The 13,795-nt window shown below is 41.9% G+C and overlaps 1 protein-coding gene across 1 annotated transcript; it reads left to right on the top strand.

Annotated features, from left to right (window-relative positions):
• The first annotated feature begins 3,111 nt into the window (after positions 1–3,111).
• Positions 3,112–12,648, top strand: LOC109464825 (T-cell leukemia homeobox protein 3-like). Its single transcript, XM_019761900.1, has 4 exons — positions 3,112–3,766; positions 10,479–10,597; positions 11,104–11,225; positions 11,835–12,648. The coding sequence occupies exons 1-4, from the start codon at positions 3,439–3,441 to the stop codon at positions 12,052–12,054; spliced, it is 789 nt and encodes a 262-aa protein (XP_019617459.1). The 5' UTR covers positions 3,112–3,438; the 3' UTR covers positions 12,055–12,648.
• Positions 12,649–13,795: the final 1,147 nt, after the last annotated feature.

Here is a 13,795-nt window from a genome sequence, read left to right on the forward strand (position 1 = left end):
CGCCAACAATAAGCCAAAACTCAAACCTCTGCTTGGAGAGTAAGGTGTAACAAGTCTAGCCTCTACCAGGCTTGAGGGCGCGGCTGGAAATAGTAGAAATTGGCCAAATAGAGAGATAACACGCCGAGGGAGTTTAGCCATCCAGTTTACAGTTTGAGGGGCTAAACTGGATGGCTAAACTCCCTCGGCGTGTCGTTCGCTGTAATGTAGCCAGCTGTCGCCGCGCCGCGTGCCTGCGAAGCTGAGTGAGCCTCTAACAGGGTTGAGGGAAGCGGCTGGAAAGAGTAGAAATTGGCCAAATAGAGAGATAACATGCCAGAGGAATTGGTCCGATAGAGATAACAGTTTGTTAGCAAAGCGTTCAACTCCTAGGGCAGGTTATCTGTCTACTTGACCAATTTCTACTCTTTTCAGCCGCTTCCCTGAGGCCTGCAGCTGATAGAGGCTAGTGAACATGAAATTTTTTCTTTGCTTCATATTTTCTTCATTTGTTTGCCTGTATATAATATTATCATCTCTCATTATCCTTACCTTGCAGGCACGTCTGGGACAAGGTGTGAGATTATGGGCTAGCGTTCGCCCACAGTAAGTACATGTACAATCTACAGTAGAAAATCGCAATAGTTTCACTGCCCAAACGGGAATGGGACCTGGTAGAAAGCGTTACGGGCTTTCATCATAATATCTGCCATTAAATCTAACTTGGGTCTTTTTCTATCAAATCATATTGCTTAAAATTTGTTATTAGGCCACCTCTATTCCATATACGGTAGCTTTGCATACGGTTCGTACAGTTGCAGGTTTTTGCATTTCCGCTAGGGGGCCCTTAACTGAATCTCGTGCGTGCTCGCTCACAGTCCTCATGGTTTACAATTTCTCTGTTTCTCTTTCAGAGCGTGTCGGCTCGTGTTCAGTAGGAAAAGCATGAAGAGAGCACAGCTTATGATGCCACGTTAGAAGCATATATTAGATTGCACTGTATTTTAAAGTGATGACCATGAATCGAGAATCATAGAATGTAACGTTAAGCCATGTTGATTTGATTATATGGATGACATCCTCTGGGAACCCCAAAACTGATGCGCGCGTGCGAATAAAAAAAAAGTTTTGAAAAAAAAAGTTGCTCTCACTATGAAATCTACGTGGTCATGAAGGTTGAACAAATGGCACAGAATATGTTATGGCGAATAATCTACTCTTCGAATTCATTTCTTTACATTTTTGTCTTTTTTCCTTTTATTTTGGCATTCTACGACATTGGTATCGTTTCTAAATGGTTTCCTTGCAACTTATGGTATATTTTTGCTCATTTAGCAACTGTTTTGCACGATTTACAGTATGGTTGAAAACTTTTTTTTTTGGAAACGGCCGAAAATTCATGCGCGCGCGGATGTCATCCATATAATCAAATCAACATGGCCTTACAATAACTTACATATTGATATCTGATGCACAACTTTTTTTGTCTTTTAACCTTGCAATTGCGCCCTTGACCAATGTTGATTCTGTCTTAACAGACCGACCGAGGTGTTTTTAACTCTCCATCTTGTCTATTGTTTTGATGTTTCTTAATTCAATAAAGATTATGTCAAACATACTGCAGATATTAGGAGGAATGATCGTGGAGATTATTTCGTCTGACACGACTGCTACAAAGTATTTTAGAGAGTGAGACACTGCAAAACCGTCAGACCGGATGCGATCTTCACTCCTAATAAATTGGGATTAGCTCTGCAGGCCACTTGTAAAGGAGGAGTAAAGAAGTGGTACGCAAACATTGAAATATAACAAAGATGTGTGTGCCAATATGTAGTTACATTTCTCTTGGTCCGTCATGAATATATGGCACATGTTAGCATCCATAGCATGCCAAAAACTGGGGGTTTTAGTGGTCTTCATTGTCTTTGGGAGCTTTTATGTGCTATTTTCTGATTGCATATAGACAACATAGCCGGCCTGGTTGAATTATCCCCGTTTTTTAGAACTGGGCTAATCAGAAAACAGCCGAAGACCGCCAAACCCCCAGTTCTATAAGCCTGCTACGGAGGCTAGGTACATGTCAGGAAAAATCGAGAGTTACAGGTACACAGGCTGTGTACATTTTCTTCGATCTTACCTTATTTTGGGATGAGATTTGGGCGTTTTTATAGAGCTTTAAACTTTGCACTGGTATCTTTTTTTTTCTCGCTTCGGGTGGCAAATAGATACTGCCCTGCCTATTAGTATTTGATACCGTCTTGCAAATTTGATACCACCAAAGCATCTGCGCTGTTCTCATAGGAAGTTTAGCGTAATGTCCCCCTCCCACACAAAGTCTCATGTCCAAACTAAACAGTTCTCACGATTTACTTTTCTGGACAAGCCAGCAGACGGTAGCCTCTACCAGGCTTCGGGAGGCGGCTGGAAAGAGTAGAAATCGGCCAAATAGACAGATGACATGCCAGGGGAGTTGGTCTGAGTTTTGCGGCAAAATGTTCTCTCCCAGCAGATAAACTGCCCTGACATGTTATCTCTTTATTTGGCCGATTTCTACTCTTTCCAGCCGCCTCCCGGAGCCTGGTAGAGGCTAAGCAGACGGGCTAACCGTGCCTGGAAGTACCAGACCGCAGGATTAAGCTGTTAAAGTGTCCAGCAATTAGAAATTAGGTGTTAACTTGTACCATGTAGTTAGATCTCATGGCGACTAGTGTAAACTGAAGGATACTTCTGTTGTTCTAAAAATTGATAGTTTTGTTCATTGTTATATATTTCAGTAACAGTTCTCAATGTATCCGAAAGGAATTTCACAGTGGTTCCGAGGACTTTGGTCGCGTATGAAAGTGTTACATTTCGCAAGGAGGCTAGAGGGGCGATCTTCTATACAAAATGTTCTTGATGTAACCTCCTTTCAAATTCTATTGTGGTTTTATTCTAACATCTATAGTTAGATAGAAGTTTGTAAGATTTATACTTTGTAGGGAGCAAAATCTATGTGATCATGGCCTGAAAATAATAAAAGCAAACAGACTGTTCTTTCATAACCAGAACGCACCCCTGCTTGGTAAAGTGGACCCGTCCGAAGTCGAATGTGTCTGGCAACAAGGTGTAAATGGGATATTTAGGGTGGTTATCGTGGGCCGCGGCACTCCCCCATACAACACATGCCTCATCTGTAAACTAGCCAGAACGGGTAAGGTGTAAACTACGGTAACACACGTGATTAGCGTGGACATCCTGTCCCGAAAAAGTTCATTTTGAGATCAGTGCTCTTCAGTGACGGTTGGTTCTAGTCGCAGCTTAGTTCGGAAAACGTCTGTTTCGAGTCAGTGAACGTTCAACTTTAATTTTGCTTTGAAAATCGCGTACTGAAGTTAAAAACTAGCGTAGGAAGAGACTGCGACGGACAAGGGTTAGATAGGACCTACAGGTGCCGGGATATTGTTGTACGCCAGCGGGACAATGGAAGCGGAACGGGCGGGCGACATCGCGCCAGCTGCCGAGGACGCGGGCCAGGCGTCGCGGTCGTCTCTCTCCTTCTCCATCGAGAGCATTCTCGGCTCTTCTCCGGTCAGCAGAAGAGCGGAGCACGTCCCCGTGCCGAAAGCTCACGGACACTGGCTACACGGGATCCCGCATGGACAGTTTTACCCCGGTTCTCAGGACCACCGGGTCGTGTGTGAGGTGCCCGGCGGGGTGGGAGCGGCCCTTCCCCCGTCTGTACCGGTCGGAAGACTCGCGTGGATGGCCCAAGTATTCAACGGAAACAACATTCCGTTCCACAGCGCCGGTAAGTGAACAAACTTCTGCGAGTTTGGTTTTACTAGTATTTAATCTCCAAGCAGATCTTTTTGGTGGCTACAAGACAGGTATCAAATTGGGCAGTGTCCAATATGTCACCGGCACCGTTTGGCTTAGCCTCTACCAGGCTTGAGGAGGCGGCTGGAAAAAGTAGAATTCCGGTACAAAAACAAGAAGCACGAAGCCCGGTAAAAACGCCGAAAATACGTCAAAGGAAGCCAAAGCCTAAACCTCTGCTTGGAGAGTAGCTTTTCTTCTGGCTTTAGTGAAGCCTTACAAAGCTTTAAACCTTTAGTTCTTTGGGTCCACGTGCGACGTTATAGATAGTTTATTTTGTGCCACCAAGCGTGAAAAAGCGCTTCGGTCGTCAGCCGCTAAACAGGAACAAAAACTACGAAAAACTACCTAGAATGAAGCAAGTGGCCACAGGAATCATTTTAAAAGAACCTGTATATACAACATTTACGGGTAAACTGCAAGCGTAATGAATAAATGTCGTCCAAGTGTTGATTAAAAGCGGTACACGAAATAGTTTTATGGTCTATCGGAACAGGCCCGTTAGTAGCGCTCTGTCGGATAATATAAACTATTTCTGTAAACGTAACTACAACATTGAAGAAGAAGATATTCAAGTTTATATATCATTTTGACAAATGCTAACAATGCAGCAGGTAAAATGTAGTGTAAGGATGGTACGCAATGGTAGTAGGGTTATTGCAAAATGAAAAAGTTGACAAAAGAAATAGTAACTGCCTGGCAAATGGATACAGCTTGGTCAAATCTTTGCCGCCACCAAAATATCTGCTAGGAGATTAGTATCTTTCTCTTAGTTTTCTAACTTCACACCAATGATAGCAAGTCGTCAATTTCTTTTTTCTAGTGTTCACCAGACTAACACTGCGTTCAAATTGTAATAGTTAGCCAAATTTCGAGAAACAAAGGAGAGGAGTTTAGTCACCGCAGAGGTCATTTGTCCGCGCAGCCAGTGGTCTGTGTAAAGTCGCTGAGTTCAAAGGCAATAAAACTACTAAACTAATCCCCTCTTTTCTAAACGATAACAGCAGTTTCCGACGGGCGAAATGAAACAGTGGACTCACTCCCCTGCCCAGGCGGACCCTATTTTTGCGGATTTCTACTACTCTATTATACAAATTTTATACTTTATTGACGCAACGAAAGCACAGCGACTTTCGTAAGGTCTAATTATATACCCTTTAGGAATACTCTCCAAGCTCCAAGCCAAAATGAGCCAAGACGTTGGGCTTATTTTTGGCGTGTTTTTATGTTTTTTATCCGGCTTTCTTTTTTTGCACTGGCATCTTTTTACTAGTACATAAACAAAAATAAAACCCGATAAAAAAAGCCTAATAGACACGCCAAAAATAAACCAAAACCCAAACCCTCTGTTTGGAGAGTACTATAGGAAGGCCTGGTGGAGGCTAAAGTTTTTCACAGGAAAAATTAGAAGCGTTCTTTTGTTGCAATAAAAAAGAGAAGGAATTCGTCCCGGACTGGTTTTCCCCCTTTACACGGTGTATAGCTCGCCGTTTCGCTAACGGTTTTCGTTCACAAGTTGTCAGACCACAACGACTGCCGCGTAACTCGAAGAAGATCGAACACACGTCTGTCGTTTACTCTTACGGCTTTATCGCTTGTCCAATCAGCTGACCTACTAAAAAACATAAAAAAACTTCGCTAAACTATGGATAAAGTTGATTCTAATCTACAAGCATATCTTTTAGTGGTTGCAAAGACAGAATCAAATTTTCCAGGCGATAAAAATTGGCCAGACAGTTACCATATTTCGCCATCATTGCATACCTTCGGTGGCGAAATGATTAAACTGGCCGTTGGACAAATTTGATTCTGTCGTTGCAGCCACCAAAAGATCTGCTTGGAGATTAGTTAATTCATCTGTCAGCAAGAAAGGGGCGCGAGGAGAGCTCAGATGTTGCCAATTGTCGTGCTTTTACACAGTATTAGTCCCCCGGGTCGCGCGGTTTTGTTGCGAAAGTGTATCTTTACATGCGTAGAGTGTTCAGTTTCTCGGTTAGACAAAAGAGTGTCAACATGAGGACAGTAGGACGAGTTTATTGGGCCCGTGTTAGGTCAGTGTACTTTGTGTACTGTTCCAGTTCTGTAGGTTACGATAATAAAGGAGCCTTGCGGTGGAGAATCTTGGACCTCGGCCTCTTTTTAGCCTCTACCAGGCTTCAGGGGGCGGCTGGAAAGAGTAGAAATCGGCCAAAATAGACAACAAGCTAGGGGAGTTGGCCAGCTATAAAAGGAGTGCAGCTTACCGCTGCTTTATAGCGGACAAACTCCCCTGGCATGCTATCTGTGTAGGCTACTAGTTCCTACTCTTTCCAGCCGCTTCAAAGGCTAATATTTCAATAATATGTACGTTTCCTGGGTCCCGATCTCCTACTGAGTGTGATATTTCTAACATACACGTCGGGGCCGATTGTAGTTTATCCACTTCCGGCCTAGGCGTTGCAAAAATCTCTATCCTCGTTCTTTTTTTAGGTGATATGATTCAGAGGCGGAAACCGCCAAGAAAACAATGTTTCCAGGTAAAACAATGCAATGCCGCCTTTGGTCTATGAAAATGACTGAACAGTTGAAACTGCGTATAAATTGGGCCTTAGGGTCATACGTTGAATTCACTTGTGCTACGAAACGCACCTTTTCTTTAAGGAAAAGGCTAGTATCCCTCTTCAGTTTTCCCCGTATTGTCCCTGAATCCAAGCCAACATCAGATTTCCAACGATGCACCAGGAAAAAGAGTGAAAACAGCTTCACTAAAACCGTCTATTTACCCAACAGGACCACCAGCTTTCGTACACAGAAAATCTAGGTTATCATAAACATAGCTTCAAGGCGACAACGGAAAATACGCAACAGCCAACCCACGCGAAGCTCCTCTACTGTGAACGAAAACTAGTCTTCCTTGTGGCAAACTGTACTCCTTTAGCAGGCAAACTTCCTCGCATGTTATCTGTCAATTTCTACTCTTTCTAGCCTCTTCTGAAGTACCTCTGAAGCCTGGTAGAGGCTACACAAAGACCTTTTTGGGACTGTTATGCTAACTGAATAATGTATATTCCGTTTGATAGACCACATTGAGATTTACACAGTCGAAGATAGAATGCTTACAAACAAATTGAATATCGGTTAAAGCTGTGTTGGTAGTATTTCTGAGGAAGATGAAATGTTTTCTTTCGTCTTTTCTTTCACCAAGTTTTCTGTCTCTTGTTGCAACATGATCCTGATGTCTTGATTAAGCCCAGTTACACGGATCGCTAGCCTCCCTCATCTCTCCCCGGAATCTGTAACAGAAACTTCGATGAAAGACCTGATAACGACGCGACCAGAGAGATGCACCTGTGTTTGTTTTAAAGTGAGAGAGAAAAAAACGCCGCTTTGCGTATCGGTTTGCAAAGTAAATGTGTTCCTTTGTGCAAAATAACAGGAGGGTGTAACTGGTCATTCGGAGTCGTCAGCAGAAATATAAGAAACCTTCCTGACGATATGTTCTTGCTGACAAGTCAACCTTTGTAGTCAACCGTACTGTGTAAGAAAAACAATTCTTTAACATAAAAGCGGAGTAAAGACGACATATCCTAATTCTGCGAATCATTATAAACTAAAAGTCTAAATAGTAGATCTATACATTGTGCTTTGCTGTGGAGGCACTACATGTGATGATTTGAGTTACCAAAAAATCATTCTGTCATACTTAGTACCTTTTGGGTTCTCTGATCTTTTTTGATCATAGCTTTTCGTGTTTTCATTATTACTGAGCAGTTAAAATTTATTGTAATGTGCGGTGTTGGTCTGTAGTTGTTAATATTATGTGTAAGCATGTAAGTTATGCCCATCCTCTTGCTTCAAGAACAAAGATATATCCAGAACAAACTTATCACCAAGAAAAAGTTTTTCTTTTTACATCGTGGAATTAATCGCACTGTGCCTTAGTGGCAACGGTCTCTGTTGTCATGGCAACAAAAGGTCTATGTTGCAATTTTAAGACAAGCCCCCCAACTAGCGCCGTTCTTCACTAGCTCTAGTTTAGATAACCTCAGAAAATCTCTTTTTACACGCACTTTGTCACCGTGGAACTCCACACTTTGTAATAAAGAGATAAAGACCGGATTACCCTGGTGACAGCTCACGGAGATTAACACACCTGCCTTTGTGAGCTCACAGGTAACAGATACACCACCACAGATGGAGATATGTTAATCCGCAGGTGCGCTCAGGTTTTATTAAGGTCTGCGGAGAACCTTGTCACGGAAGGTTACGCGTTCTTGATTCTCAAAGCGGCGACGTGTTTTCTTAAAAACGCTAGAGAAGGTCACCTTGTTTTCGTTGTCAAGGACGTTTTTCGCGTGGCGAAGTTTCTACTTTGCATATTTGGTGGTTATATTTAGAGAAATATATTGACAAGGTAAGAAATGTAGAGTGTAGTACTTTACATCTTTTTTGAACCACAAAACTGCGTTGTCTAATTATACCATGAGCAAAGTGACTTGCTTGTAGGTTTGTACTAATCTCCAAGCAGATCTTTTGGTGGGGGTAAGACAGTATCAAATTGGCCAGTCTGTAACCATTTCCCCACCCTGCTTGGAGATTAGGTTTGTACATCTTTTCACGTTTATCAAAGCTCATTTGCAGGTGGCAAGGTGGTCTTGTGGTTAGGCCTGTTCAGAATCTGAAGATTCTGGGCTTGAATCCCTGGCAGGCCCCACTGTTGTGTCATTTGGAAAGGCACTTTATACGTATTTTAATACTCAATTCAGGTGAAAATGAGTACCTAGCTAGCTTCGGGTAGGGACCTCCTATCGGATGGGAGATCCCGTGTAGTCCTTCCAGGAGTAGATCAAACCTTACAGTCCAGTCTTACGCAGCTTGTACTCACTGTACAAAACCGGTGTGTAACGCCTAAAGATGATTTACTGATTATGCGGAACAAACAAACAAACAAACAAACAAACAAACAAAAAAAGACTTAGGTCACAGTTTGTGAAATCTCTACCTGGCTAATTATCTACTTACTAGCTTCAGTAATTACTGTCTCGTTATAGAAACCACCTACATGTAATCCACCAGGTAGCATACCTTTGCCACACCGTCCCTTCATATCATGGTTTGATATCTGCGTTTCGATTTCATGATCAAACAGTGACTGTCTCCTTCTAATCCAGACTTGTCATCAGTTTAGACTGAAGCGCTTAGATTATGTTTCAAGTCTAGTGCAAGAAGAGGAAGAAGAAACTAACTGTCCTATTCTTGAAGAAAAATCTTTGGCCACTGGTTCTATTTGTTAGCCTGGGTACCATCCCCAGTAGTATATTCGCAAACTCTATAATATATAGAGTTTGCGAATATACTACTGGGGATGGTACCCAGGCTATCTATTTGTATGCATGCAGATAAGTTTACATTTTTCTACGCATTTACGGTTAGGAAGATTCCGTGTCAAAAATTCTTTTCTTGTTTTAACTCAAACAAGAGACAGGGTACAAGGAAGACACGAACATGATATCTTCTGCACCTCGAAAACTGTCTATTGTACCGGAGTTGTACTAATCCCTTAAACATTAGAGCAGTCAGTGTTCTTTAGAAGACTTTGTTTATACCACTGCAGTTAGATCTTTTGAAGCACCCAACAGAATGCAGGTTAGATGGCGACATCATTTCGGCCTTTTAACCACATGTTATTCTAACCTGGCCCTGCGTGCGATACACACCGGCTACTGACCTAACATGCACCCAATAACTGCTGACCGCGGCCTGCCTTTGTGGGCCTTTTGTTCTGCCGTGTAAATAGAGAAGCCGCAGATTGATGACTACACCTGCGGCACAAAGGAAAGATTTGGACGAATTAACACCAGTAATGGTATAAACGCCGGGATGGATCTGATCTGTGTATCGTGTTTTTACGGGTCGCCGACTGAAGTTTATGTAATACGGTAACTGGTGACCTCACTGTACTGTACATATCTACCGTTTTTGTGCATTTCTTTTCAAGTTTTCTTCCTAAACGTCCTTCATTTACTCTACGAAAGGAAGAGGGAAAAAAAGAAGAAAAGAGCAATAAAGACGTAGCCTGTATCAGGCCGACTGAAGTTTATGTTATACGGTAACTGGTGACCTCACTGTACTGTACATAGCTATGGCAACCGGTTTTGTGCATTTCTTTTCTTTTCTTCCTATATTGCTTTAATTTAGTTTACGAATGAATGGGGAAAGCCTAAGAAAAAAATAACAATTAAGACGTATCCTCTACCAGGCTTCAGAGGCTGCTGGAAAGAGTAGAAATTGGCCAAATAGAGAGATAACATGTCAGTGAGAGAGTGGCAAACTGTAACTCCCCTGGCATGTTTTGGCCAATTTCTACTCTTTCCAGCCGTCTCTGAAGCCTCGCAGAGGCTACGTCTTTAATTGTGTTTTTTTTCTTTATTCTTTCCTCCTTCTTTCGTACGTCGTGTTCTTTGTTTCTTCTTTCTTTCAACCTTCTTTTCTTTCTTTTATTCCTTCTCTTTCCACGTCAAAGTAAGTTTTCCCCTTCTTTTCGTACCTTTCCAAGTTTTCTCTATTTCTGTCGTCTTTTTACATATTTAGTTTCTGTCTTTCGTTCCTCTACCGATATCTTTATTATGTAGTTTAACTGGAATTCCATTTGAATCTAATTTCAGGGCAGCCATTGGCCATGACGCTCGCAGCAAGCAAAGCAATCCTACCCAGCATGCAGCGCCCCCGAAAGCGGAAACTGCCTTTGGACCGGAAGCCACGTCAGGCTTATTCAAGCAGACAGGTTAGGATATTTGACGTCATGCAATAACCTTAATAAGCAGGAATCATAAATGATATCATGGTATCATCTCATTAATCTTTCGTCAAAAACAAGTTAAGATTGCACCTGTAGCCTCTACCAGGCTTCAGAGGTAGCTTGAAAGAATGGCAGTTGGCCAGATAGACAAATAACATGTCAGCGTTTTTTTAAAAACAGTACAGGTCAGAGCGGCAAACTGTACACCTCTTAAATTATTAGACTAATTCCCCTGGCATGTTATCTGTCTACTTAGCCTATTCCTATTCTTTTCAGCCGTCTCTGAAGCCTGGTAGAGGCTACCATTATTGTAGCAATTCAATTTTGTAGATAAATGAAGATTATTGTCTCTTTTACTCTGAACGTAACGCTACAACTTACACCATTTTTTATATAAGCAAAACCATGTGTCATGGACCACACACTGACGGGCTCTAGACAGTTTAAATGAGTTTCTAATTCTAATAGAAATGTTTTATCTTTTATATCAGCTGGAGCGTCTGGAAGAAGAGTTTAAGAAAGACAAGTACCTGAGCGTCAGTAAGCGGGTGGAGCTGGCGGAGTCTTTGGAGCTGACGGAGATCCAGGTCAAAACGTGGTTCCAGAACAGAAGGTGGGTACTGCAGTTCACACGAAACACGTTAGGGGGCGTGCATGACATGTGTGACTACAATTATTGCCAGAGATGTAAACAAATTGAAATGTTTGTAACTTTCAACGGGTATACAGAAAAATCTTGTTAATAGCAATGTCGTATAACATTTAGATTGTTCTTCATGATCTAAACCCGACGTCAAGCTTGTATATTTCCGATACATTATGACAACAATGCTTCACACAGCAACCACGGTTACATATATATAAATCAGTGTGGTGTTAGTTTGTACAAATAGGTATCGACCACAGACAATGTTTACCTCAAAATTGTGTCCAACATCACGCCTGATCGCATGGTTCCACTGTCTCCTGAAGACGGCATCCGACGGAAATGTGTCAAACGATAGCCTCTTGTCTGAATTGTACCTTGCATCATTGGCACAGTGAGGTACACAACAGTGGTCATGTCGTCCTGCGAAATTCGATCTGGACGCCGCCATTTTGAACTGCGCGCGCCTGGCGTTCTTACGTCATTAGCCTCGTTTTCATTCTATCATGGCCGTCACCTGATGTAAGTTTGGAACAAGGCATATCTTAAAGATTGTTTCTTGTTTTGTTTGTTCAGAACAAAATGGAAGAAGCAGACTGCGGCAAGAATGCGCATGCTCCACCAGCAAGACGCCGGCATTCTGCCGTCGACCAGCGTGCCTCATGACGTCACCCGTTACCATGGATACACAACCTGCCCCGCCCTGCCGTCGTCGTTCCCTAACTTCTCTGCGTCATCAGAGCCGTTCTTGTTCCCAGCCCCTACAAGCGTTCACCACATTATCTCTTACAAATAAGCCACAATGTAAAATATTACCTGTACAGATATATTTTACCGTATGATGCATTTATAGCCTATGTCGTCTATGTTTGTTTGATTGTTTGTACATGAAATATTTTTATCGACTGCAGAAGACATCTGAAAAGAAGTGGAAATTGTTTGGATGTTGTTTATTTTCGTTCTATCTTCTATCATTCCGGAAGCAAGGTAGCCTTAACGATGCTGCTTTTTTAAAACCTGATACGTCACAATTTTCTGTGATCTAATCGCCTTATACTTACTTACTGTAATATTACTTAATTGGACGACAGTAGCGCATCTAGGACAAGATTACACATGTAATTGAAGAGAGTACTACGTAGAAGACAGTTTTTGTTCATGACTTACATTGATACCGTGGTCGAGGGGGGGGGGCGATTGTACGGATTGCAGTTGAAGAGGAAATCGCGAGAGGGTGCTCTTTACCGTTGCCGCATTCATGAGCCAAGACCAAATCAGATTATCAATCCTCTGTACTGACAAACCTTTTTATGGAGCAATTTTTTAACGTTTTTAAGTAAGACAAATGATTGATCCTACCAAACCGTATTGTGTGTATAAACTTTAACACTTTATTTTGTATACTAGTAAATCTACGTCTTAACTGAAACACTATTGTCATCTTTATTTCAAACTCATCTATAGTAAGCTATTTGATCACTATTAGAATATTTTATTGTGCCAACGTTTTTGTAAATGTGGTGACCAAATCTACAGTTTCATGATTGAATAACAAAGTTTATTTATTAACAAGAGCCGACGTCAGGGCACTTATGACTGATACGACTGAAGATAACAGACTATCATCTAAACGTCGGCTATGGAAGTGGTTATGAATAAAGAACTTTGCTATTCAATCATTCACCAACCTGATGAAAGTATTCACGAGTACTAGTGCACAGTTCCATACTGTTTTTCTATCGGACGAAACATCAAAAGCTATGAATGTATTCTAAATCGCTAGAAGGTACGGAATTTAAAAGGAAGAGCGGATATAGATGGTCAGGAGGTGTGTATTATATTATGTGACAATCCCAGCTGCAGATTTAGATAGCACGATGTTCGACGGACGTTGCGCTTCCTCAGACCATAACACTGCATCTTCTAAAGTAGAGGTCACTTCTACACCCGTGCTGCACCTAAGACCGCTGCAAATCAAGCTTAAATTCGACGTGTAAAAACTCTCCGTCTGCCCCTTTGTTTGCCATTAAATTACCAGATATTTCTTAATTGATCTTGTCAAAGTTCTTTCTATTTGATTTGTTGTAACACATGTTTTAAAGTTGCTTATCAAGAGATCAGTGTAAAATGATGGTACTGCCAAAATATCCCTTTCCTAGCCCCCCCCCCCCTTTCCACAACTTGCGGCCTTGCCAGGACATGATTCGTTTTATAAAATGATTTATTGAATTTTCCGCCACAAAAGGCCGCCATATCCTTTCACTGTTACAACCCGCTGGCAGAGTATTTGAAGGACTTATAGAAGCAGATGTTGTACAGTGATTCTTTTATAGTTCCCACCAACTTATCCCCATCTAAAGCCTTTACGTAAAGGGTTTGCTGAATACCATGAAATAAACCACCAGAACATATCCTATAATTCCTTTTTGCTACTCTAATTTGATCTGGTACTGAACACACTGTATGATATTAAGTCCCCTTTTATAGAGATAAAAGTATCACAACAGGAGATGGTGGTTTACTGCAAACGACCGCAG

This window comes from Branchiostoma belcheri, unplaced genomic scaffold (genome assembly GCF_001625305.1).
Source record: "Branchiostoma belcheri isolate BF01 breed outbred unplaced genomic scaffold, Haploidv18h27 scaffold141, whole genome shotgun sequence".
Taxonomy (NCBI): domain Eukaryota; kingdom Metazoa; phylum Chordata; class Leptocardii; order Amphioxiformes; family Branchiostomatidae; genus Branchiostoma; species Branchiostoma belcheri.

Excerpts from the sequence above, each read along its gene's own strand:
- LOC109464825 (XM_019761900.1), top strand. The coding sequence starts at position 3,439 with ATGGAAGCGGAACGGGCGGGCGACATCGCGCCAGCTGCCGAGGACGCG. Across the intron at positions 3,767-10,478 it reads CATTCCGTTCCACAGCGCCG|GGCAGCCATTGGCCATGACG; the intron begins GTAAGTGAACAA and ends ATCTAATTTCAG. Across the intron at positions 10,598-11,103 it reads AGGCTTATTCAAGCAGACAG|CTGGAGCGTCTGGAAGAAGA; the intron begins GTTAGGATATTT and ends CTTTTATATCAG.